Genomic DNA, 25,921 nt, shown 5'->3' with positions numbered 1-25,921 from the left:
AGGATTCCTTGTTCTCATTTCACGTTTCATGAACAAGGAATCCTTGTTCCTCAAGGAAGGACTACGAATATGGATGGTAATCTACGTTTTACATTAAAGAAAACGAATAACCTCTTATTACTGTGTTGTAAATATTGCACAAAAATAGTGTGGGTGATCTTAAATCGACATATCATTTTTCTTCTTACATTCTCCTATGACTTCAAATATTTAAAAGTCCTTTAGATGTGGAAAATTGTCCAGAAATTCAACCAATTGCATATTACACGGTCGGTAAGGGTAGTTAGTATTGCATTTCAGCTAGGGAATTTTCAATATGTTCAATAATCTAGCAGTTGCTAGCAGTGAAATAAGAAAACATGTTATTACAATTTGTGATAGTATTTTCTAACTGCGGGCCCAATGGTTGGCTTGATTCTTGTGCATGATCACTGCGGCGATGGGGCTTCCCGAAAGAGAGGTAGCAGAGAAAGAAGTGCTGTCTTTCTCGCAGTGGTACAGTTTTTCAAAAAGCTTGTACACATGTTTTCTTTTGTAAATCAATGGCGTTACATTTTTACTTAGGCTATCCCACGCATGGGCAGTCAGCACAGTAGCTAAGTAGAAGACGATCAATGGAGAAAACACTTCCTTTCCATGTTATCTCTCTCGCCGGAACCCCCACTTCCATAGTGATCACTGATACATACGTATACTAACTGCATAACCGATTGCGTATGGTATGGAAATGGGTGAATTAACAAAACTTGTCACAGTGATCATTCACATTAAGTTTATCTTCTGTACCACAGTACCGTTAGCGCGCTAGTGTTCCTTTTCTACCGAAGTGTCATTGGCGTCAGGGATGCTCAAGATCGACTAGTCGATCATTTTGCAATATGATTTATTGAAAGTTTTTACTACAGCCATGCTACAGCCTTACACTCCTTCAACTGTCTTCGGTGTATGCGGAACACCAGTGCCATCAAAGATTTGTTTACATGGAGTACGTGCTCCTTGTGTAGTCCCTATGGCTCCTCGCGCTCTGGGGCATTCCCCTTTTTAAATTTAAAAAACTTGACTTTGGCAACTGCAGCGTACACCTGATGGACATTGTGAGAACTATGATCCTTTCCCAAATTTTCGACTGTTTCTTATACATTACGATCGGTCTCCTTGTATATAGGTTCCGTGGGTTGCAAATTGATCACAGTTAGCTGTGATGCGCGATTGTTTGAGTTATTTTAGATTTGATTTTGCACAAATTTCGCCGTTATGAATTCTGCAGCTACGTAGCTTAGAGAATAAGCCTCCTGATTCTTATACCCAGCCGTTGACTGATAACGACCCAGTATTAGATGCATTAGATGAAATTGTATTTCATAATTTATTACGTTGATAAGATTAAAGCTGTGGCGCGAATGACTTGATATAACAGATTGAAAATTCTAGTTGAACTATTGTTATTCACAAACAAATATTGGTGTGATGACACAGTTTGATTTTACCTTATGACACTGGAGTTGAATATCGATATAAATTTGCAAACGAAATGGCAGAAACAGACGACGAACAAACTCATCCACAGAGTATTAAACTACCAGCTGCTGTGGAGGTTTTCGCAAATTTGAAAAATGCCAAAAACTTTGCCATCGACATTGGTATGTAACCAAATTTAATCTATTCTGCAACCGGATTATCTTCCTCAACCAATAACATAACCTCTTTATTGAATCGCTTCTCAAAATTTTCATCAACAATTAACTGAGTTCAATGGAATTCTTCAATAAAATGTTATTATCCAATTCAATAAATTTTATCATTCTGCATCAACTTTGGAAATTGAAACATATTGATCTTGTCGTAAACAATTCATTCACAGAGTTTCGACAACATTGATGGATTCCTACCTCCTTGTCAAATTCAAATTCAATTGCTAAAATTTTTCTTCAGGTATTTCGTTGACGAAGATTGCCTACTACTCGACGGTCAGCTATCGTAAAGCATTGTACGAAAATGCAGGACTCGGCAATAGCGGAGAACGAGCTTATAAGGTGTTAGAAGGCTGTCGCTTGCACTTTGTTAAGTTTGAGACTCGTCATTTTGAAAATTGCCTCGACTTCGTTAGGGCTAACTTGGTACACGCTGAGAGATTCCAAGGAAAAAGTGTCAAGGTAACCGGTGGCGGTGCTTTCAAGTACACGCCGCTATTGCAGGAAAAACTAGGCTTATTGTGAGTTGAATTGAGGGTGATTACGAGTCGCTGCTTGTTTACGAATAATTGATTAAAATTCAATTCTGCTATAGAATCGACAAGGAGGATGAAATTGCGTGTCTGATTAAAGGGTGTAATTTTTTACTGAAAAATATACCGTGTGAAGCATTTCAGTTCAAGAAAAACTCCAATCCAGAATACAAATTTCAAAAGGCAGGCCCTAACATTTTTCCCTACATGTTGGTGAATATTGGAAGTGGTGTTAGCATCCTTAAGGTGAATATATAGTAAATATAATAATAATATTAGCAATAATAATAATATTAACAACAGCCAGTAGAGTAGTAATTTTATTCAGCCACAAAGTTCAAATATATCTCGCGATCAAAATGTAGCTAATTTATCTACCTGTACGTATATAATAATTTACATTGTTTTTTTGTTTATCACTCATTTCACCAATAATACTGTAACAATGAACATTGTTTATTATTTATTATTTCATAGGGTGGCCATTCAATTCCACTCATAGTATTTCCTGACATTTCCTAGTTTTGCTGATTAAGATCATTATTTTTCCGTGAAATTTTGATGCACGATTCATGCAGGAATTACTAAAACCTGGAGTAACTTAGGTAATGTGTGGCTAAAATATGATATTTTTATCTTTATTAGGTTATATTATATTTTTGATCATAGATGACGTATAAAATTGACAAATTAAAAACATGACACACTATTGAATAATCACACATCACTGTAACCGCTGTTTGCTCGTACTACTGAATTCATGTGACAATCAACAACTCAGCTCATAATCGTCAAGAAGAAGAGGAGCAAAATTGTGACAGTGCGCATGGTGATAGAATCTCAATTTAATGGTCAAGGCTTTTAAAATCCGTGCATTTTATCAAAATTCCCCGACATTTCCTTGAGTTTTCTATGACGTACTAAATTCCTTGACATTTCTCGATATTTCAAATGGGTGGCCACTCTGATTCATTATTAGTATACACGAGCATTAATTGCCTTGTTACAATTTACTTCGAAAAGATTTGTGTTCAAGATTAACACCTAGGGTGAACATTATAAGAATGGATAAATTTTATAAAAGGTATTCACGCCTACCAAGAGATAATAGTAAATAAGAAACTATGAATAATCTGAAAAATATAACCATGAATGCCTCAGCCTTGTCAAGGGCAGAAAATAAAACATATTAGTTTTATGATAATGTTCAACAACGTAGGATGGATATCTCAAATTATAGTTGGGGTCCCTAGGCATAAAAATGGTCTTCACATTCTCACATGTTACATCACCATGGAGAATATTGTACACTAAGCTATATCATTGCTTTCGTGAAGTGACCTGACCATCTGGATTTTATATAGCCTAGCAATGTGACCGTAGCTGTAGTAATAATAAGTCATGACTTGATCGGCCTTAAACGTCAGATACCGTAGCAATCACCACTGGACAAAATTTATCTGATTGCATGATATTCGAATATAAGGACCCTCGATTTGCGACCCGTACAATAAAATAGGAAAGACTAAGACTAAAGTCTTACGAAGTAATAATATACAGGATGTATTTGTAAATCTCTTGTGAATCTCATTACGAAGTTTAAGGTGCGACTGGCCCTTCAACACCACTCTTTCAATATGAGGGGTGAACAAAAGTTTACCATTAATCCAGAATCCCACATCCTACATGCAATTGCTATATTCAGGAGAGACATTATCCATAGTATGCTCATCGGATGGACAGACCTGACCCCATTGTTCCAAAATTTATAATTAGTCAGAAGTCTAGCACGGTTGACCCTATCAAATGCTTTAGAAAAGTCTTCGTAGATTGCATGAATCTGTTTGCTTCCTCCAAGAGCACTACTTTCCTATACGACGTTCATCTTGTGTTTTTCATGTTTATTTTCAATTTTTTTCAAGGGTGCTAATACCAAGCTGTGAATTGATTCTCTATACCTCAATCACAATCAGCAGTTAGTTTAAAGATAAATTAGAGTCAACTTGGTGCTGATTTTTTGAGATAATAGGTCTTAAAGCGTCAAAGTATTCTCGGCAGCTGCTTCATGATTGGTCATCTGTCACAGGTCGAATCAGAAGAGCAATTTGAAAGAATAGGAGGAACAGCGACGGGTGGAGGAACGTTTTGGGGACTTGGTTCATTACTCACCAAGGCAAAGGTAGCACCGTAATGTTATTATCCAGTTTTTATCAACACTGATCAGTTTTTCTCATTTCGCTCTCACTCATCTTCCAACTTTCAGGGTTTTGACGAACTACTACAGCTCGCCGAACGTGGTGATCATCGTAATGTCGATATGCTAGTCAAGGATATATATGGAGGCGATTACACAAGTCATGGTTTGCCTGGTGACCTGATCGCATCTTCTTTTGGTAAAGCGATGAGCTGCAATAATAATTCTGGTAAATATTATTTAGACTAGAGACTTTGATCAACTACTATTTACTCTATGGATATTATTATTATTATGAATATTGTATTTTTCAGGGTCGCAAAATTTCTCTGAGGCTGACATAGCGCGGAGTTTACTGTTCACTATCAGCAATGACATAGGGCAGATTGCTAGCCTTTATGCGAATAAACATAATTTGAATAAAGTCTATTTCGGCGGTTATTTTCTCAGGAATCATCCGCTCTCGATGCACACCATCTCCTACTCCATCAAGTACTGGTCTCACGTTAGTTTTCTGTACCTACTAAATCTGTATTGCTCTACCTTTAATATATCTCAAAACTCGGCACAATGTTTTCATCATTTGTTATCATCACAGTCTGGATTATCATATATTCGTATAATATTCTCATTGAAATTGAAATTATCAACCATTTAACTGCCAAGGCATCATAGCGGTGTAAAGCGTGCCCGTGCTGTAACTGCCGAAAATCGAGAAATGGCGTCATAAAGTAATTCAATGCCTGTCGGTGTCTCAGGTGAATATTTACTTCTGAAAGCTTGTGTTCTAAGTATTTTTGAGGTCAAGGAATCCGATTATGACCATAAAAAGTTTTATTTTCTTCGCATTCATACAGTTCTAAACCCTCAAAATTGACGAATTTTTTGTCATTTCCTCAAATGGGGTCATAGAAAAACCATCATTTTCTTTTTTCGAGATGCATTTTTTTTTTTGAATTACACTGAATACTACTATTTTTTAGTCCAAAAACGTAATTTCAAGAATTATCGAGTCAATGTGATTTATTATACGGTATAACTATTACTTATATTAGAAAAGTGCCGCGGTACTTCTTAAAACTGTGTATTAGAAATACTTGAAACACATACTTTCAAAAATAAATAGGCACCTGAATCACCAAAAAAATTGAATTACAGTATGACGCCATTCCGCGAATTTGGCAGTTACGGCACGAGCGCGCTTAACGCCGTTATGACGGCTTGGCAGTTAAGTGGTGAATCATCAAGAAATCATCTCAAAACTAATAGTTTTTTATGCTATGATAATGTTTAAAAATTTCTTCCTTATTCCACAACGTTCAATCTGGCACAAAATCCGGGAATGCAGAGCGTATGATCTTTGAAATATCAATCTCAATTTTTGCATGTCTTTAATGGCTTCCCTATTTCGAATTTCGCCACTTCTCATTCATTTATTTTTTGCGTCTAGGGATTAATAAACCACTTCATCTGAACCAAAACCTCTAAAAAAAATCATCTGTTTGGAAAGATGGGCACCGAACAGGGTGGTTTCTTGATGTGCTTGATATGACGAATGAAACCAATGCTGAAATGTTATTAATGAATGAAATATTTCAACGTTGGTAGCATTCAAATACATCAAGCGCTTTTATTGATGAATGAAACATTTTAGTTTTAGTTTCATTCAAATATATGAAGCGCCTTAAGAAGTCACCCCGTTTGGTGCCCATATTTGGTGAATTTTTTCATTGATTTGAACCGTTTAATAGGAGATAAAAAAAATGAGTCTTTTAGTTTTTGACGCACTACACAAATATGACCTAGATTAAATCAGAGGGGTTGACGACCTAGCGTTCCTTGTTGGACAAATTTACTTTCATCTACTCTGGAGATAACTGTTTGACCGGTAATCTCTGGATATCTTCGATAAATGAAATAAACCAAAACCATTGAAGTCAAATATAGAACACCAAAGTTAAGCTTCTCGAATGTTGTAACTATTTAACTTTGTAGCAAATTGTTGATATCTTAGCATGTTTTATTCGAATTTGCTCAGAATCATTTGTATTGCATAGTAGGGATGTTGTTTTATTTGTGTTTACTGTCATTGGCACAAATAACACTGTTGAAGATTTATTCAAACAGTTCTTCGCTTCTCCTAATTTTTAATTCAGACTGTGCACAACACTTATCCTTAACGGAAATGTTCCATTTTAACATGTTTGATGTCATAAAACCGTAACGAATAGGTGTGTAATACATAGCACATAATTCATCTCTTAAATGAATAATAAATTATTGCAATTATTACTTTTAGGGAAAAGTTAAACCGCTGTTTCTGCGACACGAAGGTTACTTGGGTGCAATAGGAGCGTTTTTGTACGGTACAGAACAATCGGACAAGTATAGCTGGTTGGAAAATTATGCTGGGTCGTCCGGATTCATAGATTCAATATCGACAAAACTTGGCATTGAAGTTGATCAGCTGGAAATAGATCAAGCTGAAAATGCGGTGACTTTTTGTCCGTTGCTAAAAGATCCTTCAACATATAATCCGGACACCATGGATCTCGTTCAAGATAAGGAAGCGAGGTGAATAATCTCCTTGGATAGTAAACAAGTAGTATCGTCACACACAACTTTGAATAATTGTATCATTTGTTTCCAGGGATTATTGGCTTCAATGCTTTGAAGAATCTGTTGACAAATTCATTGCCAGAGCAGTGATGAGTCAGCCTCAAAGTCCGACTGCTCAAGATCGAGCTGTTAAACTGAAGGAAAAGTACATCAACAGATTACACTACCTGCATGTTGAGCCATTGTAAGCATCACCTTTTCATCGATCATATATTTTAGTGACATTTTTGGGTTTTGTATGAACATTTTCTGACGATTTCATGAAAACTTATTCCTTCTACAGTGCCTATGGAGCTCTAACTGTTCGTACTCTGCTGGACACCATTGAACACTGTATGAAAGAATTCGACTTTCCAGATCCTTATTTGCATGTAAGATATGTTTTGTTTTGAAGTTGACCACTATCGTATTAATTTTCACATTTACAATGAAGTGAAATTGTCAAACATGCAGCATAGAATGTAACATCTCTGGTCAGTTACTGTTAGACAAAAGCTCGCGGATTTCTCAACCTTTTTCCGTACCATTTTACCATTCCTTCACCTTTTTCCGGTGCTTTCAAAGCAAGGCAAGTAAGGAATGTAATTGACCTTAAGGGGCTGGTCCTAAGACTTCCCACCCATTGCCATTAGTTGCGATAAGAGAAATCTTGTTAAAATAGATTTTGATTTTTGTAAATAACTCGGAAACAGCTCGATTGATTTTGATGAAAATCCGATCCCCAAAGAAGGTCCACCCTGGTGGAGATCTAGCAAAAACTGATCTTTTCATTTCTGAAGTGATTATTATAATTTATTGTCTCTTCGAAAACTCAGAAGTAGGAAGTTCGTAAAAAAGTTCGTTCATTTCTGAAGTGATTATTATAATTTATTGTCTCTTCGAAAACTCAGAAGTAGGAAGTTCGTAAAACGTATTTAAAGCGTTGGTACAAAATCATTTCCAAACTTGTCTTTTTTCGCGTTATATAATGACCTATAAAAGAAAGAGCACCCGAGACAAACGATTCTCTCTCCAGATCTAATGCGGGATCATATTTTTTTTATCTGAATTTAATAGGTATATTTACGATTGCGTGTTTTTTTCTTCAAAACATTTATTTTAGCAAAAGAAAAACGAGAATGAGCAAGCGCTGCAGCATTTGCAAGAACGGATTACAGCGATAGACCAATTAGAAGGCTCTGCAAAGGTAGAGGCATTGATTATGGGTGTGTTAAGTGGTAATATGTTTGATTGGGGCGCAAAGGAAGTAGCTGCGATTATGGAAACAACTGACTTTGGTTTTAAGGAGGCCCAATCTAAGATACCTGGTAACGTTATTATTTCATTAATATCATTTCACATGGGCTTGCTGAATTTAAGACAAATTTTACAATTTTATATCACTTGCTTTCATCTGGTTCAGAAGTCTGTATAAAATACTGACTGTAAATTCACAGTAACAGACTTCATGAATTTTTTCCACCATATCATTTTTCACAAATAAATCTCAAATCTCAGTGACCGACTGGACAGATTTTGACCAAAAAATGTGAATCATGTTGCGTCTATGTAGACGTAGAATCTGGTGTGGCCTTCCAAAATCCATAACAAAAAGAGATTTGAATGTTATCAAATGTTGAATGCATCCAAGGAAAGAGGCATTTGAATAAAAATAATAGCAACACTTGTTCAATAAATTCTGAAGACCGCCAATCTTGGGAAGATGACTATTTTATTTGCCAGTATCAGAGTTTGGGGAAAACGACCAGTATGTTCCAGAATTTCACGTGCAGGAAACTTTTATCCATTCGACATATTTAATTATTATATCGTCTGCTACAAATACGTACCTTAAGAGAAGTGATCCATTTTCACAAGGGGAGTACACGCGCATTTGGAGTGATGAATGTTGATGAAATTTGAACGGGTGGAACTAGATTAAATTTCATTAGACCTGTATTTTTTTCCCTGTTTTTTAAAAAAATTTTTGTATTTTTATTACCTTCAAGTACATTTTAATGAAATTATTGCCTTTCAACGGAATGTATTGGATGAATTAATCCTTTTAAAAAAATGATAATCAATTATCTGCTCCAGTTTTCTGAGACATACTACAATACGCCTAGTTCGCTGCAAAATTAAGCAAATCTAGAAATGTTTTCATGAATTTCAACCACGCAATTTTTCCTAATTGTATGTTTATTAGAAATGCTTGTACGATGATTACCACCCACGCACGTGTATTAATGCTATTCTTAACGAAAATTGATACTCTATATAGTTTTTGATAGCGTATAATAAAATGATAATAATCATATTATATCGTTTTTGTTTTTTTAAATAATTATTCCTTCATCCGTTGGAGGAAAAAAATTTCATTAAAATGTACTTGAAAGTAAGGAAAAGATGAATAAAATGTTTTTAAGAATAAACCCTATGTGATTTCTCAGTAACTGCTGCCTGTGGGAAAGGAAAAAAAAGTACGGGTCTAATGAAATTCGTTGTAGTTTCACCAGTTCAAATTTTATCAAAATCAGCCACCCCAGATGTGTTAATTATATGTGCATTAATGCAGTTCTTACCATCTGACATTGTTCAAAGAAAATAGATCGTTTATAATTTCACTCAAAGATGTAAAAAAAATTACAGAATCTGGTAATGCCTTGCAATATGTTGATTCGGCAGACTAAAACTATTGAGTTTAAGTTGATTTCCTAATTTCAGGTAGACCGTGGCTAGTAGATTGTCTCGATGCTTGGATAGAAAGATTAGAGAAATGTCCCCCCCACAAATGTGCCGCTATCTTTGTTGACAATAGTGGCGTTGATATAATATTGGGAATATTGCCTTTTGCTCGAGACTTACTGCAGAGAGGAACGAAGGTTTGTAACTTTGACGTGTTTAAAGTGAAAACCATTTCCTACTTTGGCCATTTTAAATAGCTGAGCAAGAATTTTAATCATTGCTTCATGTGTATTGCTTAAATTTTCGTTATTTTGTTCACTTGTACAGGTGATATTGTGCGCAAATTCTGCGCCTGCTTTAAACGATGTTACTTATCCAGAGCTGGTAGTGACTTTGAGGAATGCAGCAAAAATTTGTAACGTAATTAAAAAAGCGATCAAAGAGCGAAGACTAATCGCGATGGAGACGGCGCAGGCTGGACCCTGTTTGGATTTGAGGTAAAAATAGAATGCGACAGTTTGTTATTAAGAACTTTTGAGAATAATTAATTATTTTTCTTATTGTACATAGCCGACTCAATTTGGATCTTTGTCTGGCTATGGTAAGAAACAGTGTAGACTTGATGGTGATAGAAGGCATGGGGCGTTCATTGCACACTAATCTTCATGCCAAGATGAAATGTGAGTGTTTAAAATTAGCCGTCGTCAAAAATCGCTGGCTAGCTAGACGCCTGGGCGGTGATATGTACGCAGTCATCTGTAAATATGAACCATTGGTACGAAAAGACAAAAGCTCTGATAAATATGAATCAAAGTTGAAGAACCCGCAAGTCAAAACTACATGTGACGCTGCGTGTAAAGAAGGTTCAAAAAATGTATGCATATGTACAAATGATGGTGGCGGCAATAAGACTGAATTGAAAAAGAAGAGACTTGCATCCAAAGGCAGCTTTGACAGCGACGATAACAATGATGACGATGATGACATTGAGGGTGGCGACTCATTATCGTCCAGTAGCTGAATGTGAATAATTTTTTACAGAAAACGAACGGTTTATGAAAGAGAATGAAATAATCGAACTGTGTCTAGTCGAAGCGACCTTATGTAACAAATTCAAATTATTACAGTTGAAGTGGTGACATGGAATTATTTTACATACCTCGCTACATCGAAACACTAGTATCATAAACCTGAAAGTAAATGTTGATGAAGTTTCTTAATTCATAATGTTATAATAAATACCTCTAACAAAGTTAAATACTTATATTCACTTCTAGCCTCGTTATGAACAATCTAACGTTAACCTAGTGAATTTTTCAAATTTAATGGCTAAAGTAGTTTGAGAATTCGCGGGGATTTCCCTCGACCTGTGCCGTCCTCTATCGGGGGTCAGTCTCACTCCGAAGTGAGCAGCCATGTTGTACCGAACACTGTCAGTGACCATTTTGTTTTTGTGAACGCATCCTTCTGAGCCAATCGGAAAAAAGTGTCTTCACTTATTTCAGTCAGTTGACAAGTCTTCGGTACTGTCAGGCATTGTTCACAACGGTGCGCGGGGATATTGTGCAACAGCGGTGAAGAGACCTTTAAGTAAATAATGAAGTGTTGAGTGGTGCACGGTATGTTTGATATTTTCAGGTGAAGCGTGTGTGTTCTGCCAGTAATATTAAACCAATGTTGATAAAAAATGGACGAATGCCGTGCCTTGACGATTAGAATATTAAGTACATACGTAACTTAGAAGTCAACAATTGTTTATTCAAATTTAAGGTTAAGCTGTCTGCTTGCGGCTCTCATTTCACTCCAGCTCTCGCACTGACAGGTGCTGCGTACTAAAGATAAAAATAATCCGATGACCTAATCTGTGGCCTTTTATCGTCGACAATAGAGTCGCGGTTATTAGCTGCGACTTCCCTGTCGCGTTTTGTCGTTTCCCAACCGCATAACGTCGTTGATCAAACTTGCAGATTGATACTAATTGCCGTTAATATAAACTCACCTCATCGCTATTGCTGATATCAACTAGGGTAACGATAATTGAGCTTTTATTTACTTCACTAAATTTTAACATAATTTTGTTATTTTGTTTTTTACTCTCTTCTTCTTTATCAATTTTACTATAATTACGATTAAGGTTACGTTATTTTTATGTTTCTTACTTACATTACTTTACTAATTTCACTGTAATTAACATTATTCATATAATTTACTCCATTCATTATCGACATTCTGTAAAGTTGACCAGTTGAACAGTTTCTCACTTACCTCCAGTAACGACAATGTCAAGAACATCAGCAATTCACAATCAATAGCCATAGTAACAGCTGACTGAAATATTAAACAGTGTGAAACAAGCAAAAGACAGACTAAATTGAACTAAGCTGAGTGAAAACAAAATAGCATATAAACATGGCAGGTGCAAGTAAGGAGGTAAATCCTGCAGACATGAACGACGCTGGGGGAGGCAACAACATCGTCGGGCTGATATTTTCCTTCGTTAAAAAATTTGTCACCGTCGGTTTGGTATGGGGATGTGGTTACATGAATTGGAGCATCGCGTGGTTCATTGGACCGATCATATTGTCTGTACTAAGGACAGAATGGAAAAGAGAAAGCGATCAGCGCCGGCTTACTGCCCAGGCAACCGTTCTTGCTGGCGAACAACAAATGATCGTCAATAAAATGTATGAACTTCCGTCTTGGGTGTATTTTCCAGACGTTGATCGAGCCGAGTGGCTGAACAAGGTCAGTATAAGATTGTTTTTAAATTGCTCATCTTCTCCAATTGATTTCCCGTTATTTCAATTTTTCTTCAATCGTTACAGATCTTGTATAAGCTCTGGCCAAGCATGAACCAATTTGTTCGTCAACTATGCAAACAGGATATTGAGCCAGCAGTTGTCGCTCGATTGGCGCAATACAAATTGAAAGGATTTTCTTTCGAGAGATTAGTTTTGGGGCGAATTGTGAGTATAATCCTATGTTCTGAATCACGGTCTGGCAAACAAAGGTGACAGACAGAGAAAAACTCAGATCCGAATGTTCATTCCTTGAGATTTTATTTGTTGCTGTTTTTCTAATCGTCACAAAGCAAAAATTTCGCTTACAAACGAAACATCCTAATAATCACATATGGAGTTTTTATCGAATAAACATATTTTCTCTGTAATTCAAAAACTGATTGAGATAACTAAAAGTTGCTGAAAAATTATTTATTTTCCACATTCTGCTACACTGCAACTAAGTTTCAATAAAGCACTATAATGATAGAGGACCTGTGTGTCGGTTGGGATTGTTTAGGAACAAAATTATGTATTCAGTTATCATATTACAGTCTGACTCATGGAGCGCATATGTCAAACATAGTTGACTTAAATATGGAAAGTTGTGAGTCATTACACGGACATAGACGTCGCTATTAATATGCAATTTTATGTGGAAACAAACACATGTATTAAACACAGAGAATTATTTGTTTAAGTCAACTAACTTACATGTTATTATTCATATTGTATACTTGTGGTTTCAAGTAAATTAGGCCAATCATGTTTCCAAGAATTTTTATTGGTTGTGTGAATTTCAATCCAAGCAGCTTTATTAGTATTATGAATATTGTTACCTCAAACGGAGAAAACTAATAAGATCTTTGTCTTTTTTTTTATTCACAGCCTCCGAGAATTGGTGGGATTAAGGTTTATGATAAAAATACTGATAGGAATGAGATCATCTTGGATGCCGATATTTTGTAAGTTTACTTATTGCCTATGGAAGTTAGTTTTTCGTTTTGCACACCTTATCTACTATTCTATTCATTTTGTTATTCTTAAATTAATATCGGTACTTCAAATGAGTCCAGAACTGAAATTTCACTTGTCATATTCCATGTAAATGCAATATTAGGAAAAGGTAAATAACTTTTAAAAAACCTCCAGCAATGTTATTTGTGCACATGATGATGAACATTAAACAACATCTTTACAATATAATAAAGCGTACTCTGAGCATATTCGAATAACACAAGCTAAAATTCATCAAGAATTTTAGAAAAGGTTTCTACAATATTGAGAATGATTCAATTCTGGTGTTATTCATTATAGGCGTCTCTAGAGATTGCTTGAACAAAAACTGATTCATACTTGTACCGTGAGTGAATAAAAAAGAGATTTCTATAAGTATGTTTTACAGATAGAGTTTTGTTGATACAGTTTTGTCGATAATTATACGTGTGTCTTACAACTATACCATAATGTAAAATTGTTGAAATGTTTTTTGGGCAACTTGTGGGGATCTGATCAGCGAGAAAACTGAACCCAAAAATATTAGAACAGGTTTAAAAAAAACGAATTCGAGCAATGAGAATGTTTTAATCATAAAACCTTTTCTCAAATTGTTGGTAGCTTGGTTTGCGTTATACAAATTTGGTCAACATTCAATTCTTTTACATAGCAGGGATGTTTCTTCACATGTAGTCACAATCGTTGGTGCAAATAACATTGCTGGTGAATTGTTGAACGTTTCTTTTTATTCATTCCCAATTTTTGATTCATATCCATTAAAACTTAATGCTACTTGTTCAAAACATCTCGATTTTAAACAATTTTTGTAACACTGTAGATATGCTGGAGATTGCGACATCTCATTCTTTTGTAGTAATGTCAAAGGAGGCATCAAAGATTTTCAGGTAAGTTTGAAACTCATCAATAAAACTTGATTTTGCAATAAATATTACATAGTCATGTCGAGAGCCAAAATATAATTTTCCTGATTCAAAATGACCTTATTTTCAATCTTCTAGTGATATGTGAAAATTTTAATATAAAGATTCAAGGATTCGATGTTTATTCTTTCAGATTCGTGGTATGATAAGAGTCGTGATGAAGCCCCTTTTGTCCATCATGCCACTTGTCGGAGGTCTTCAGATATTCTTTCTAAATATGCCTTCAGTCGATTTTAATCTGGTCGGAGTAGCCGACGTGCTGGATATGCCTGGTTTGAGGTAGGTGCACGGGGATATTGCTATGTTTTACAACTGTCCAAGCTTTACCACGAATCTTATAATTTTACAGCGAAGTTTTGAGAAAAGCTATCGTCGAACAAATTGGTGCGATTATGGTCTTGCCCAACAAATTGCCGATAACTTTGAGTCCAGATGTCCCACCTGAGATTCTGAAAACTCCTGAACCAGAGGTGAGCCATGAAACTAGATTCATTTATTCAAGAAACGGCAATTTTGTATTTTGTAAAAAGTAATCGATATGTGAAAAAAATGTGTGGTTAATGGATATATGGAAAGGAATAGAGATCCCGTTTTCATCTGATGCCAATAAATCCTAGGTGTATTGTCATAAGTTCCCATTAAATAGGTTTATGATTTATGGAATTAGGTATTTGCGGAGTATTAATACGTATGCTCTCCCTTTGCAGGACTTTAAGAATAGAGTGAGATCATCTGTCTTTGTTTAATAAGAGAAGATTTTTGGGATGTGTTCACTCAATTTTTAGTTTCTGATTCTTATCTCTTGGTCTCCGATTTTTGATTTTGTGTCTTATCTCGATAACCAATTATACGATTTGTTTGGGATTTGTTTTATTCAAAATTATGCAGATTGAACGTCATTTACAATATTTTTTTTTATTAGAACTCAACAATAGTAAGCATTGTCAGTGACAATCATATCCATCATTTTATTCGGTGACATGTTTTGTGGTGGGCACAATCCCAAAAATGGCGCAACCAATTTATTTCAAATTTTGTGATAGTATTCTTCGATGTTTTATCGTGTTTGCTATCAGCTGACTTTTTTAAGTATTGTCTTTTTTTTATTGACTAAGTAAAAACGAAGCCATACAGTTTTTTGACCAAAACTCGAATTTCAACTTCAAACGGTCGCCATATTCTTGAGAAAAAAAATTGAGTGAAACTCGATCTGCATACGTTTAAATGAAACAAACCCAAATCGAATTGAATAATTGGTTATTGTTGTATATATTCTCTAAATCGCTAATTTTTTCAGCTGTCTACTCGTTCACACTTCGTTAATCTATCTTAAAATACTAAATTTTCAATGAAAATTTGTTAATTGAAACAGTTGAAAATTATTCTGTATTTTCTTTAAACTCGTAACGTATGGAGTTTAAATGATTTGTCGTAAATTAAACCTGCTATATTGAATTAATTGTTTGTATTAAATGTTGAAAGAAGCATAGTTATATGATCTGCTTTTTGATTAAAGGGTGTGCTACGAATTCACGTAATAGAAGCAAAGGATCTGATGAAGAAGGACTTCAGCGTCTTGGGTAAAGGAAAGTCAGATCCGTATGCGGTAATAAATGTTGGAGCGCAAGAATTCAAGACAAAAACAATCGACAATACGGTAAATCCCATTTGGGATTTCTGGTGTGAGGTATGTAGAAAGAATTTGATTACAAAACAAATTATCTTTATTATTTTTGTTTTATTTTTATACACCGCATGTGGCTTTGTTCCAGAATTTTTTTCTTCTTCCAACCACTTTTCGTCCATGAGATTTCTGATTTCAGTTGCGATACAAAATTCAACATTCTATTGATTCACCTGAGTTTCTAATTAACTTTACTACAATACCAGTTGCAAGGAAAACTCACTTACAAAGTTGGTTCGAAATCTCAGTATCACTGATATTTTTCTTTTTTTGAAAAAATAAAGAATTGAGCATATCAAATAAGATTTTTTTCATATGAAAAACAGAATGGCTTGGGCTAACTTTGGATTTCCTTGCATCTGCGTGATAAATTGTTTTTTTTTTTTAGAAAAACGTTATTCTTTCCATCGGGAAGTTTCTTTACATCATGAATTTTATTTACTCTTCGAAAGGTTGCTGACCATTACGAAAAGTTCTTATTACTGGGAATCCTTCGTTTTATTCATAGTTTATTTGTTTCATGTATTAAAACATTTATTATTCTTAATTCCTAATTCTTAATTCTCATTGTGAGTTTATCAATGCTGGTTTCTACACATCTATCACTGACTGTACTGATGAGACAAAAATTGTTGATTCTCCATTAACTTAGCATAACGGTATCGAAACATAGATCTTCAACAAGTCAGTGTCTTAACCAATTAAAGAACAATTTACCGTAGCTGGTTAACCATGATATTCATTTGTTAATCTCTGTTAGAACATGTTTTTCACTTGTGGTATACTTAGCTCATCAGACTTGGTGATAAATTTGTGATTAATTTAGTTTCGCCCACCTGTGTACAGTGACATTGAACACTGGTCAGTTATTTCCTGGTATTTAAATTCCCATAGGACTAAGTATCGTACTTATACTTATTTACTCCGACACGGTTTAGCTAATTGAGACGTTATCTGACTCAATAAAAGTCGACTCTTTTTGAGGATGAATGGGCTATGATATCCAAATCGTAAGTTAGGAAAACAGAAGAAACCATTGAATTGAATTTCAAAAGTGTTTTTTTTTAACATACGATAGTGAACACGTGTGACACAATATTTCTATGCGACAATAATGAACCTGCATAAGATTTCGAGCCCATTAATCCTTAACATTATTTAGTCACAAGGGCATCCTGAACTTGACGTTCGTTAGTTTGAGGTAACTTCTCGACGAGCATTAAATCAACCATGTGTGTAATGTGAAATACTTAATTTAGTATCGTCACCCTGGTATGTATGTGTGATGCATGACTCGTTGTATGGCATTAGTGCGCTGTGTCATCGGCCATCGCTCAGCAGCTGACTGTTCTCGTCTGGGACCACGACGAACCCAAGGATGATGAGAGTTTGGGCAGGTAAGATATCATAAACCTCACATTTCCTTCTTCCATCTGTTCAAATTTCAATTCACAGAAATATTTTCCTCAAGCGTCGAAGTGTAAAGCGAATATGATTTTATTCAGTAGCACAAATATCGCATATAAGTGAAATTTCTTAGCTGTACCATTAATTTTTAATATAATATGCGATTTTCAACCATGGCACCCCCTAAAAAGTTTTATTTATGTTAGAAGAAAGGTTTTGACGCAAGATGAGCTTTCTATATTATGTGGAAGATCACGCTCCGTTGATTTTTTACTGTTATAAATTTTTTTTTAATTCTTGAAGAATCGTGAATAACTTTTTTTTTCTATTACTTACATCTATCATAATATCTAAATAATATTTACGTTACTCAGAAGATCCACACTTGTATTATCAAGCCTCCAGTTGATGTTTGAGAAGTGTATTCGACGTCATTATTAATTCAATCTCATAAAATAGTTATAATTTAATATGAGCTTTTAATTTAGAAGAATAACATTCCCAGTTGATACATTGCTGTATTATGGATCACGATCTTTGGATTGAATATAAATTTCAGGAAAGAAATAATAATTTAAGTAATGCTACGTGTTTCTTCACAAATCCAAGAAAATTTGAAAAAAAGCGAACGCTCAAATGAACGCGATCTTCCACATAACAGAAAGCTAATCTTTTTACAGTATTTTTCTGTTGGCCTAAACAAACTTTTAAGTGGGTGCCACGGAGGAAATTCACAAATTATTATTTTATTAAACCCCTCAATATATATATACTTCAGTAAAAATTTAGTTGGAGATGTTTTAATGAAACAGACGATGAAATGAGCCAGCACTGTAAAGACTTTCCAAATTTTGTATGATCAGAGTTTCGATTGGGGAAAACAATTACACGGCTCTCAAAATCACATATGCAGTTACGATCATATAGTTGAATCATGGTATAATACATGTACATTATATACATACCTACACATTACAACATATATTATTATTGTGTATCATAGTATTTTTCATCACACAAAACACGCAATATATACCCATACAGCATTATTAATTATAAAATGCATGTTAGTGTATGTGTAATATGTTTTGCAAACGGGTCTAGAGGAAAGTGGTAATCATCGTCTTTACTGGTAATATATGTATAATTTTGTTCGCACGTGTGTGTTTGTTGATGTGCCTGAGTGTTTTGTATGTATTCCGCGACTTCCAGCTTTAAAAAAGTGCGTATTGCTAAAAAAATTGATATGCTCAAAAGAATTTTGTCCCAATATCATTCAATTTGCAAACGTAATTTCATTCCACAGTTTGCTAGCTTTGCATCTGGAAAAGTCCCGAAAAGTCATTCGGCGACGTAACATAGAAATTCCATTGGGAGATCCCAATTTTCTGATGATGAACTATTTCAGAACACATCGAATTCTTTTTTTAATACTATTCATTGATGTATTTCAGTATAAGTAAAATGTTGTTTTCGAATTTCATTTATCAGTTAAAAGTTAATCGTTAGTATTTTGGCCATTGTTTTATACCCAATTTAAACGCTTATCACATTTATATACTTGAGTTTCAAAAATTGTGTTGAAAAAGTTAAAATCTGTCAAATCAAATGCCGGATTCTGTATAACCCAAGAATAAAAATTATCTTCTTTCATTTACAAACATTGTATGCAATAAATTTATACTCATTCCGACATTTTTTTCATTCACATTCATTCCTTCATCCGAAGCCGTAGTATGTATGTAAAGTGAAAATCTGTGTTTATATTAAAACGTGGTGTTGGCGCGTAGGCTGTGATCACTTGCTGCAGTGTACAGGTGATAACTTCTTCTCTATGGGATTGGGACCCAGGATTTCCTTGCATCCAAAATGATGACTTTCTTGGAAGGTAGTAAATGAACACGCTTCAAATTGCTTTAGCTATGTGATGAATGTATTGAGAGTGATTATTGTACATACATGTATATTTGAATACACACTATTACTTATATCTTCCCTGGTAAACAAATTGTCAGAAATTGTCATCTCTTTTAAAAATTCCTGCGAAATTTACCACGTTTTCGGATATTTCTGAGAATAGTCTTGTGCTATTTCCACAGAAAAAGTTTGAATTATTATGATGATGTATATGAGATTTTGAAAAATTCTAGTAATTTTTTACAATGAAATTCATTTTCATTTGGAATTTAATTTTTTATTGGAAATCTGGGGAGTTTTTGTTCTTCTGATTATTTCTCACCAAGTCGATTTGGAGGAGATAATCGAATCAAATGTTTGAAGAAACTCATATTTTTTCAGAACTTTAATTTCTATCAGACATCTAAAGCAGTAAGAGGTCTGGTGTTATTGCGTATTTTTCGATGTTATCACAATATGAAAAATTGGGATTGATTTCTAAGAGATATTAGAAAATTTTCAGCAATTAAAATAATGTTTTTTTAAACGCAGAAACAAAATCTGGACTTATCTATTGAAGAATATTTTCAATAAATCTAGAATTTTGAGAAACCATGCGGAAATTTTTAAGAAATATCAAGGTTTTTCCATTAATCTAGAGAAATGAATTTTTGGAATAAAAATTGAGGCATTACTACGAAATTTCTAAAAATTATTAGAATTTGTCAGAGATTTTTCAGAAAAACTGAAAAACTATGGGAAATTCATCTCCTGAGTAAATTCGCTGCAATTTCTAAAAGTGTTTGAAACTGCTAATAACCATTTCTAACATTAATAATCACTAGAACAGTTCTCACTCACTTTCATCGACTTTTATTCTCTATTCTTATAATAATTTCAAATTTCACGAGTTTTACAATCTCTTTATTTTTTCTTGTGAAATTGCAATTGGGCCTCGATTATGGGACCCATTTGGAACACTTTTCTCATTCTCTGTGCCCTGAGATCCTTCTTTCAAATCGCGTCTGTCATCCAGGTCCGAATTTACAGAGCTACTAAAATACTGAATAATTTTACTGTTAATAATTTTTACTATTAATCGTTGTAATATATGTATTTATATCTAGCTTATAATCTTAAAAAAGACTTCTATGGTTTAATTTTTATCAATTTTCAACTTAATATCTGACTTGCTTAGCAGATTTTTTCTGCATATGTCCATAACGCTTTGTGTTAATAATATGTGTTAATTCAAACGAATTATTTTATAATTATAGAAAGGAGTTTATTTTTTAAATTAATTTATTAGTCACTCAACGATAAATTCAGCTAGAAGATTTTATGATGGAAATGACGTTACGCTTAGAAAACCTTCTTTATTTTTTATATAAAATTGAGGCTGAAATGCCTAACGTAAAAGTCGGTCAACTAATTTCTGATACTCTTTCATGATTAACTTTGAATTTATGAGATGCCCTTCTAATTGATTAACTGCAAGTAGCAATTTGCACGTTACGAATTGCAAATGAACTAAAACAGGTGTTGTTGTGTGGCAGTTTATAGTAGATGAGGGTGCGGGGGGACACAACAAGATCGTTGCCCGCCTATTTGACAAAGACACCACTGGCCACGACGATCCTCTAGGAAGGTATTGCTGCTAAGTATACTGAATATCTGAATAACACGTCGTTCACAAACACCCCATGTTTTGTTGATGAGTAGGCGTAGAATCTCTTGATGACTTATGGAAAATTACTACTGGAGCCCAACGTCATGGGATTTTTGTTTTTAGTCCAATGCTGAAGGTTCTAAGAAAGAAAATCGTATTTCACCTTCAACTGGTCATTATCAAACAATTTTGAGACTTATATTTGATGTTCGATTCATTTGGTCAACAAATTATTTACTTACTCTCTTTCCTCCTTTGCTGAATTTAATTTACCCGATACTCGAAAAACGCAGTGGTAATTTTTTGTGAGGATTACCTCAAGGGGGCAAATTATGCGAACACAAACTAAAACTTGCAGTATTTTGCTGTTAGTGCGATGCATTGAGGGCCTGAATGTTGAAGCGAATAAACTTCAAACTAAACTCTTCCGATAGGGAATCGAGTAATAATTGTGTATGCAATAAATGAAGGAATGAAAATCTTTGATTGCGAGAAATGTTTTTTTTTTTGGAATTGTAAAAAGTTACTTGTATTGTACATTGTAATCAGAGGATTTATAACATAATTTAAGTTATTGTAAGCTAATTAGATGATACCAAATGCTATTTGCAGAAGAAACTGCTATCGATGTGCTTATCTGCATGTCCTTCTCTCATTGTCTATCAATTACTTCAAAATGCCTTGTTTAGTATTGTTATAGTGCATTAAATAGTCTCACACAGCCTAATTCACAACTACAATACATCACTTACACTCATTTGTTACATACTAGGTTTGACGCAGATCACATTTTACTCGGACACTAGACTATTTTACAACACGCAACATTAATCATGTATTTTACCTTTTTTGTAACAGAGCATCTATCGAGGTAATCAATGTTCAGCAAAAAGGAACTTTGGACACCGTAAGTCGCAGTTCTTATTACTTGGAGTAAAACTATCCAACTACTTTGAAAATGAAGTTCGCACAAAGCAGATTTGTTGTGCAAATTATTTCACACATTCCCTCATCTTTGGCATCGATTTATTAATTTTTCAACTAACTTGGTGAAAATTGTGAAAAATGTTACATCCGAATTGATCATTTAAAAAAAATAGATGTTGCATATGTATAGAACGTTTTTGAAAAGTGAACGTTTTGCACAACTCAAACGTTTGTGAAAAACGGGCTTTGCGTACAAATTAAGAATTCCTAAAAAAGAAATGCTGCTTCCACATCGAACTTTGTTTGAAGACTAATGTTTACCATTAAATTGAAGATTTTTGAAATACAAACGTTGCTTTCGAATCCAATGTTTTGAAAACCTCATTATAACTTACAAGTATTACTTCCACAGTGGGTCACATTGGAGTTTGCAAAGCATGGAATGGTCCACCTTCGTCTTAAATGGCTGACTCTTTCTAACAATGTCGGTGATTTACCAGCTGTGAGTAAACGAATATAAATTCATGTATCATTCTTCTGAGTTTAGGTGCATGTTTTACTCGTTTGAACTTTTATTTGGACAATTTAGTAAACGGATGATCAAAGACGATACGTTATTACTGAGGCAAAGAGAAATTGTATCAAATTCGTGTTATTTCACAGGCCTTGGCTGAGACTCAACAGCTGCGAGTTACTTCAATGAGTACTGCGCTTCTGATTCTCTACATTGATTCAGCGAAAAATTTGCCAGTGAGTTTGGAGTTTTGAGAATTGATTACTGGAAAAAAGAAATGAAATGAAACAAATGAATTGACGAAACGTTCAAGACAGATGATCGATTACACCAGGTCACAGAATTCTAAGAACTCGTTTTTTTTTCAGTGTCTCCGTGCTACGAAGCAGCCAGACGTCTACCTTGAGGCAGTGCTGGGAAATCGCACTGAGCGCACTAATACGATGCTAAGATCTTGTGATCCAGTATGGGAACAAGGATTCACCTTCCTGGTTTCAAATCCAGAATCAGATATACTGCATTTAAAAGTATACACAATTGCTAATCTTATAAAACATTTTTAGACGTTGAAAATAAGTGCATCATATTTTGTACAAAAATTCTGTTGATAGTTGTGTTGAACATTGATCGACAACCCTAGGTATTCGGTTGTAGATAAATAGTTCAATTCAAAATATAGATGATAATTATTCTGATACTTACTGCGGACGAATTTATCGTATTTGCTTCCTTCTAAATTGTTTTAGATTGTAGACGAGAAGACTGGTATGAATATTGGTACATTGAGCTACCACCTTACCTCACTAATGGATAAAAAAAATCTAGAAATTTCTCAGCAGCCGTTTAATCTGCAACATGCTCAGGCTGACAGTAGAATAATTCTGTCCATGCGACTGAAGGTAAGAAATTTGTAGTTTTTTGGTTTTTTTCATGGCTGAATATATTTCATCCGACTCTAACTATCCCGCTTCATACAAATCCAGATTTTGAAGTACGATAATCCAGAGCCAACTCCAAACAACGAAGAACCCCAGGATATAAACACACTTAAGAGAGAAATAAAACGTCAGGAATCGAACATAAGCAACACTCCATCTAGTAGCAGTGAGTATCGTCATTGATTATGAATGGGCCGAAACGTCCAAATCGAAAGCTGGGAGGAGTGAAAAGACTTGGAAAAATCTCCAGCAGTGTTATTTGTGACAATGATGGTAAAGACAAATGAAACAACAACTCTACAATGTGATAGAAACGAATCTGCAAATTCGGATAACACAAGTGACACAAGTTCAGATACCAAAATTTCGAGGAAAGGCTTCCTGGTCATATCGTTTGAAATGATTAAACTCCGGTGGTTTTGATCCAATGTTTTCAGGCTTATTTTTCTCGCTCGCCAGATCCCCACAAAATTATCTTAAAAACATTCAAGAAATATTACATTATCATCGATTGTGGTTACAACACACAAATGTTATTGTTGACAAACATCTACAGTACCACATTTTCGCAATTCTATTCTTATACAGTCTAGCGGTGACTATTTTTAGATTTTTAGCAATTGATCCCTGGAGATTTCTATGGTAAACAAAATGAGCCCAAAAACATGAAGATCGGATCACAAAAGTCAGAGTTTAGGCATTTTGAATGTTCTAAGTATAAAACTATTTCTCCAGTTGTTGATATCTTGACCTGTATTATTGGACTTTGTTCAGAGTAATTTCTATTACTCAGTAGGGATGTTGTTTCATTCGCAATTACTTTTATTGGTACAAATAACATTGGTGTAGATCTTTTAAACGGTTTTTCTCTCCTCTAAATTTCAATTCATACAGTACAACCAATTTATCCTTTAATTGTATTTAGGTATTCTGGGGAAACAGATTATGTTATTTGCAGAATTTATTCCCCTGTCATGTCTCACACAACTGGAACTCTAACTCATGCAATGTTTCATTCTATTTAAAAAAAAAACAAGAAACCGTTTATGATGAACTGTAGAACTCTTATCTGATTTTATTCATCGTAATTAATTGAATTTCAGTCGCACCTAGCCCGCTAAAAAAACAACCTTCTAAAGAATCTGTGGCCAGCAGTGTCATCTCTGCAGCGAGTTTTAATCCAGTCGCGCCTATTGAAGATCAAGGAACAACATTTATACAAGAAGAAATAGCAACTTCTGCAGTATCAGTGCCGGTGAATGCGAGCCCGCAATTAATTCGCAGGAACATTAGCATGACTTCTTCAGCGGGAGAAACAGGCCTGGGCAGGATTCAGCTGACGCTACGCTACAGCGTCGCTAGACAGAAACTTGTTGTTGTTGTCCACAAGATTGCGTCAGTATCATAGATAATTTTTCTTTAAAAATGATGGACCAGTGAAACGGTTTTGTGAATTTCCTTTCTGTTCTCTTTTACAGAAATCTACCGCTCCCGCAAAACGATCCTAGCAATGTACCCGATCCGTACGTCAAACTTTATCTCTTGCCAGATCGTCACAAGGAAACCAAGAGGAAAACTGCCGTGATGAAGGATAACTGTAATCCCGTTTACGACGAGCAGTTCGAGTACATTATCTCTCAAGGTGACATAAATACACGCAGATTAGAAGTCTCGGTCTGCACCCAAAAAGGGTGGCTTTCTACTGGCGGTAACGTAATGGGTCAGGTCTACATAACTTTATGCGGCATGGATTTAACTCAGTCGAATACCGCTTGGTACGATTTACTACCTGCAAACCGTGACTAAAACGAACAAGGCATTAAAAAAAAAACCGGGAGTTACTGTACTCGGTTTAGTTGAGATTGATTTGGTAAACAAAACTGTACTAAGGATTGATATGCTACGTTGCTACAGCGATAAATAAATCACGAAGAAAAGTTTGTGGTTCCAGAGAGACACAAAAGAAGAGCTACTATTATCTGAAAATATATTTTCACAGTTCCATTATGCAACGCTTTATTATAATTATTATTACGAAATATTTTTTACAGCTAGTAATAATCGAGCAATTAAATCGCTCTATTTGTGAAAGCATTTTACATAGTTTTTATAATACATATACAATACGTCATAATGGGGCATTTGTACATTAATTATAAGTATACCCACAGTTTAGACGATTATTTCAATATTTTCATACTGACATTGACAGTTTATGGCAAATCCAATCGTGTTCAATAATTTTTTTTTATATCTCGCTCATTTTTAACTCATTTATTTTATATTAGGAAATTTTGCTCTCAATTTTTCTATTATATTTCGAAATTCATGTAATAGTATTTTCATCATTGGCATTGAAAAAAAAAATGTATTGATGCGCCAACTTATTGAATTATATTATGCACTAATTATGTTATACGGTACACAGTATTTAAACCGTTGAAACACTTTAATGACAAATGTATTAT

At 34.6% G+C, this 25,921-nt stretch overlaps 2 protein-coding genes and 1 long non-coding RNA gene across 11 annotated transcripts; 2 read left to right on the top strand and 1 right to left on the bottom strand.

The window, feature by feature from the left end:
• Positions 1-1,166: 1,166 nt before the first annotated feature.
• Positions 1,167-10,959, top strand: LOC107227946 (4'-phosphopantetheine phosphatase). 3 transcript variants are annotated; one of them, XM_015669270.2, is made up of 13 exons: positions 1,168-1,640; positions 1,933-2,212; positions 2,287-2,470; positions 4,311-4,403; positions 4,488-4,647; positions 4,733-4,923; positions 6,718-6,992; positions 7,069-7,221; positions 7,321-7,408; positions 8,140-8,344; positions 9,741-9,898; positions 10,029-10,198; positions 10,272-10,959. In XM_015669270.2, exons 1-13 carry the CDS (start codon positions 1,532-1,534, stop codon positions 10,720-10,722), a joined length of 2,517 nt encoding a protein of 838 aa, XP_015524756.1. In that variant the 5' UTR covers positions 1,168-1,531; the 3' UTR covers positions 10,723-10,959. The 3 variants fall into 3 exon arrangements, with proteins under 3 accessions (XP_046586072.1, XP_015524756.1, XP_046586073.1); XM_046730117.1 differs by lacking the exon at positions 1,168-1,640 and having other exon boundaries at positions 2,105-2,153; positions 2,361-2,470; XM_046730116.1 differs by lacking the exons at positions 8,140-8,344; positions 9,741-9,898 and having other exon boundaries at positions 1,167-1,640.
• Positions 2,897-4,502, bottom strand: LOC124292694. The gene is made up of 2 exons (XR_006902554.1): positions 4,394-4,502; positions 2,897-4,301 (listed from the first exon to the last, which is right to left on the bottom strand). It is a non-coding gene; the product is annotated as an uncharacterized LOC124292694 (long non-coding RNA).
• Positions 10,960-11,218: 259 nt separating the features above from the next.
• On the top strand, positions 11,219-25,403 carry LOC107227929 (extended synaptotagmin-1). 7 transcript variants are annotated; one of them, XM_046730118.1, is made up of 18 exons: positions 11,219-11,320; positions 11,472-11,728; positions 11,939-12,446; positions 12,527-12,667; positions 13,370-13,446; positions 14,316-14,382; positions 14,552-14,697; positions 14,768-14,888; positions 15,935-16,105; positions 19,300-19,397; positions 21,933-21,981; positions 22,414-22,503; positions 22,665-22,751; positions 22,884-23,042; positions 23,262-23,414; positions 23,499-23,619; positions 24,557-24,848; positions 24,932-25,403. In XM_046730118.1, the coding sequence occupies exons 3-18, from the start codon at positions 12,111-12,113 to the stop codon at positions 25,257-25,259; spliced, it is 2,436 nt and encodes an 811-aa protein (XP_046586074.1). In that variant the 5' UTR covers positions 11,219-11,320; positions 11,472-11,728; positions 11,939-12,110; the 3' UTR covers positions 25,260-25,403. The 7 variants fall into 7 exon arrangements, with proteins under 7 accessions (XP_046586074.1, XP_015524709.1, XP_015524708.1 ...); XM_015669223.2 differs by having other exon boundaries at positions 11,220-11,320; positions 12,145-12,446; XM_015669222.2 differs by having other exon boundaries at positions 11,220-11,320; positions 12,118-12,446.
• Positions 25,404-25,921: the final 518 nt, after the last annotated feature.

This window comes from Neodiprion lecontei, chromosome 2, assembly GCF_021901455.1.
Source record: "Neodiprion lecontei isolate iyNeoLeco1 chromosome 2, iyNeoLeco1.1, whole genome shotgun sequence".
Lineage (NCBI taxonomy): Eukaryota > Metazoa > Arthropoda > Insecta > Hymenoptera > Diprionidae > Neodiprion > Neodiprion lecontei.
This window is presented reverse-complemented; position numbering and strand designations above follow the sequence as displayed.

What these genes read in the sequence shown, in the direction of transcription:
- LOC107227946 (XM_015669270.2), top strand. Translation starts at nt 1,532, where the DNA reads ATGGCAGAAACAGACGACGAACAAACTCATCCACAGAGTATTAAACTA. An exon ending in CATTACTCACCAAGGCAAAG is followed by an intron (nt 4,404 to 4,487) that starts GTAGCACCGTAA and finishes TCCAACTTTCAG; the next exon opens with GGTTTTGACGAACTACTACA. An exon ending in GTTCAAGATAAGGAAGCGAG is followed by an intron (nt 6,993 to 7,068) that starts GTGAATAATCTC and finishes ATTTGTTTCCAG; the next exon opens with GGATTATTGGCTTCAATGCT.
- LOC107227929 (XM_046730118.1), top strand. Translation starts at nt 12,111, where the DNA reads ATGGCAGGTGCAAGTAAGGAGGTAAATCCTGCAGACATGAACGACGCT. An exon ending in GAGGCATCAAAGATTTTCAG is followed by an intron (nt 14,383 to 14,551) that starts GTAAGTTTGAAA and finishes TTATTCTTTCAG; the next exon opens with ATTCGTGGTATGATAAGAGT. An exon ending in GTTGTTGTCCACAAGATTGC is followed by an intron (nt 24,849 to 24,931) that starts GTCAGTATCATA and finishes TCTCTTTTACAG; the next exon opens with AAATCTACCGCTCCCGCAAA.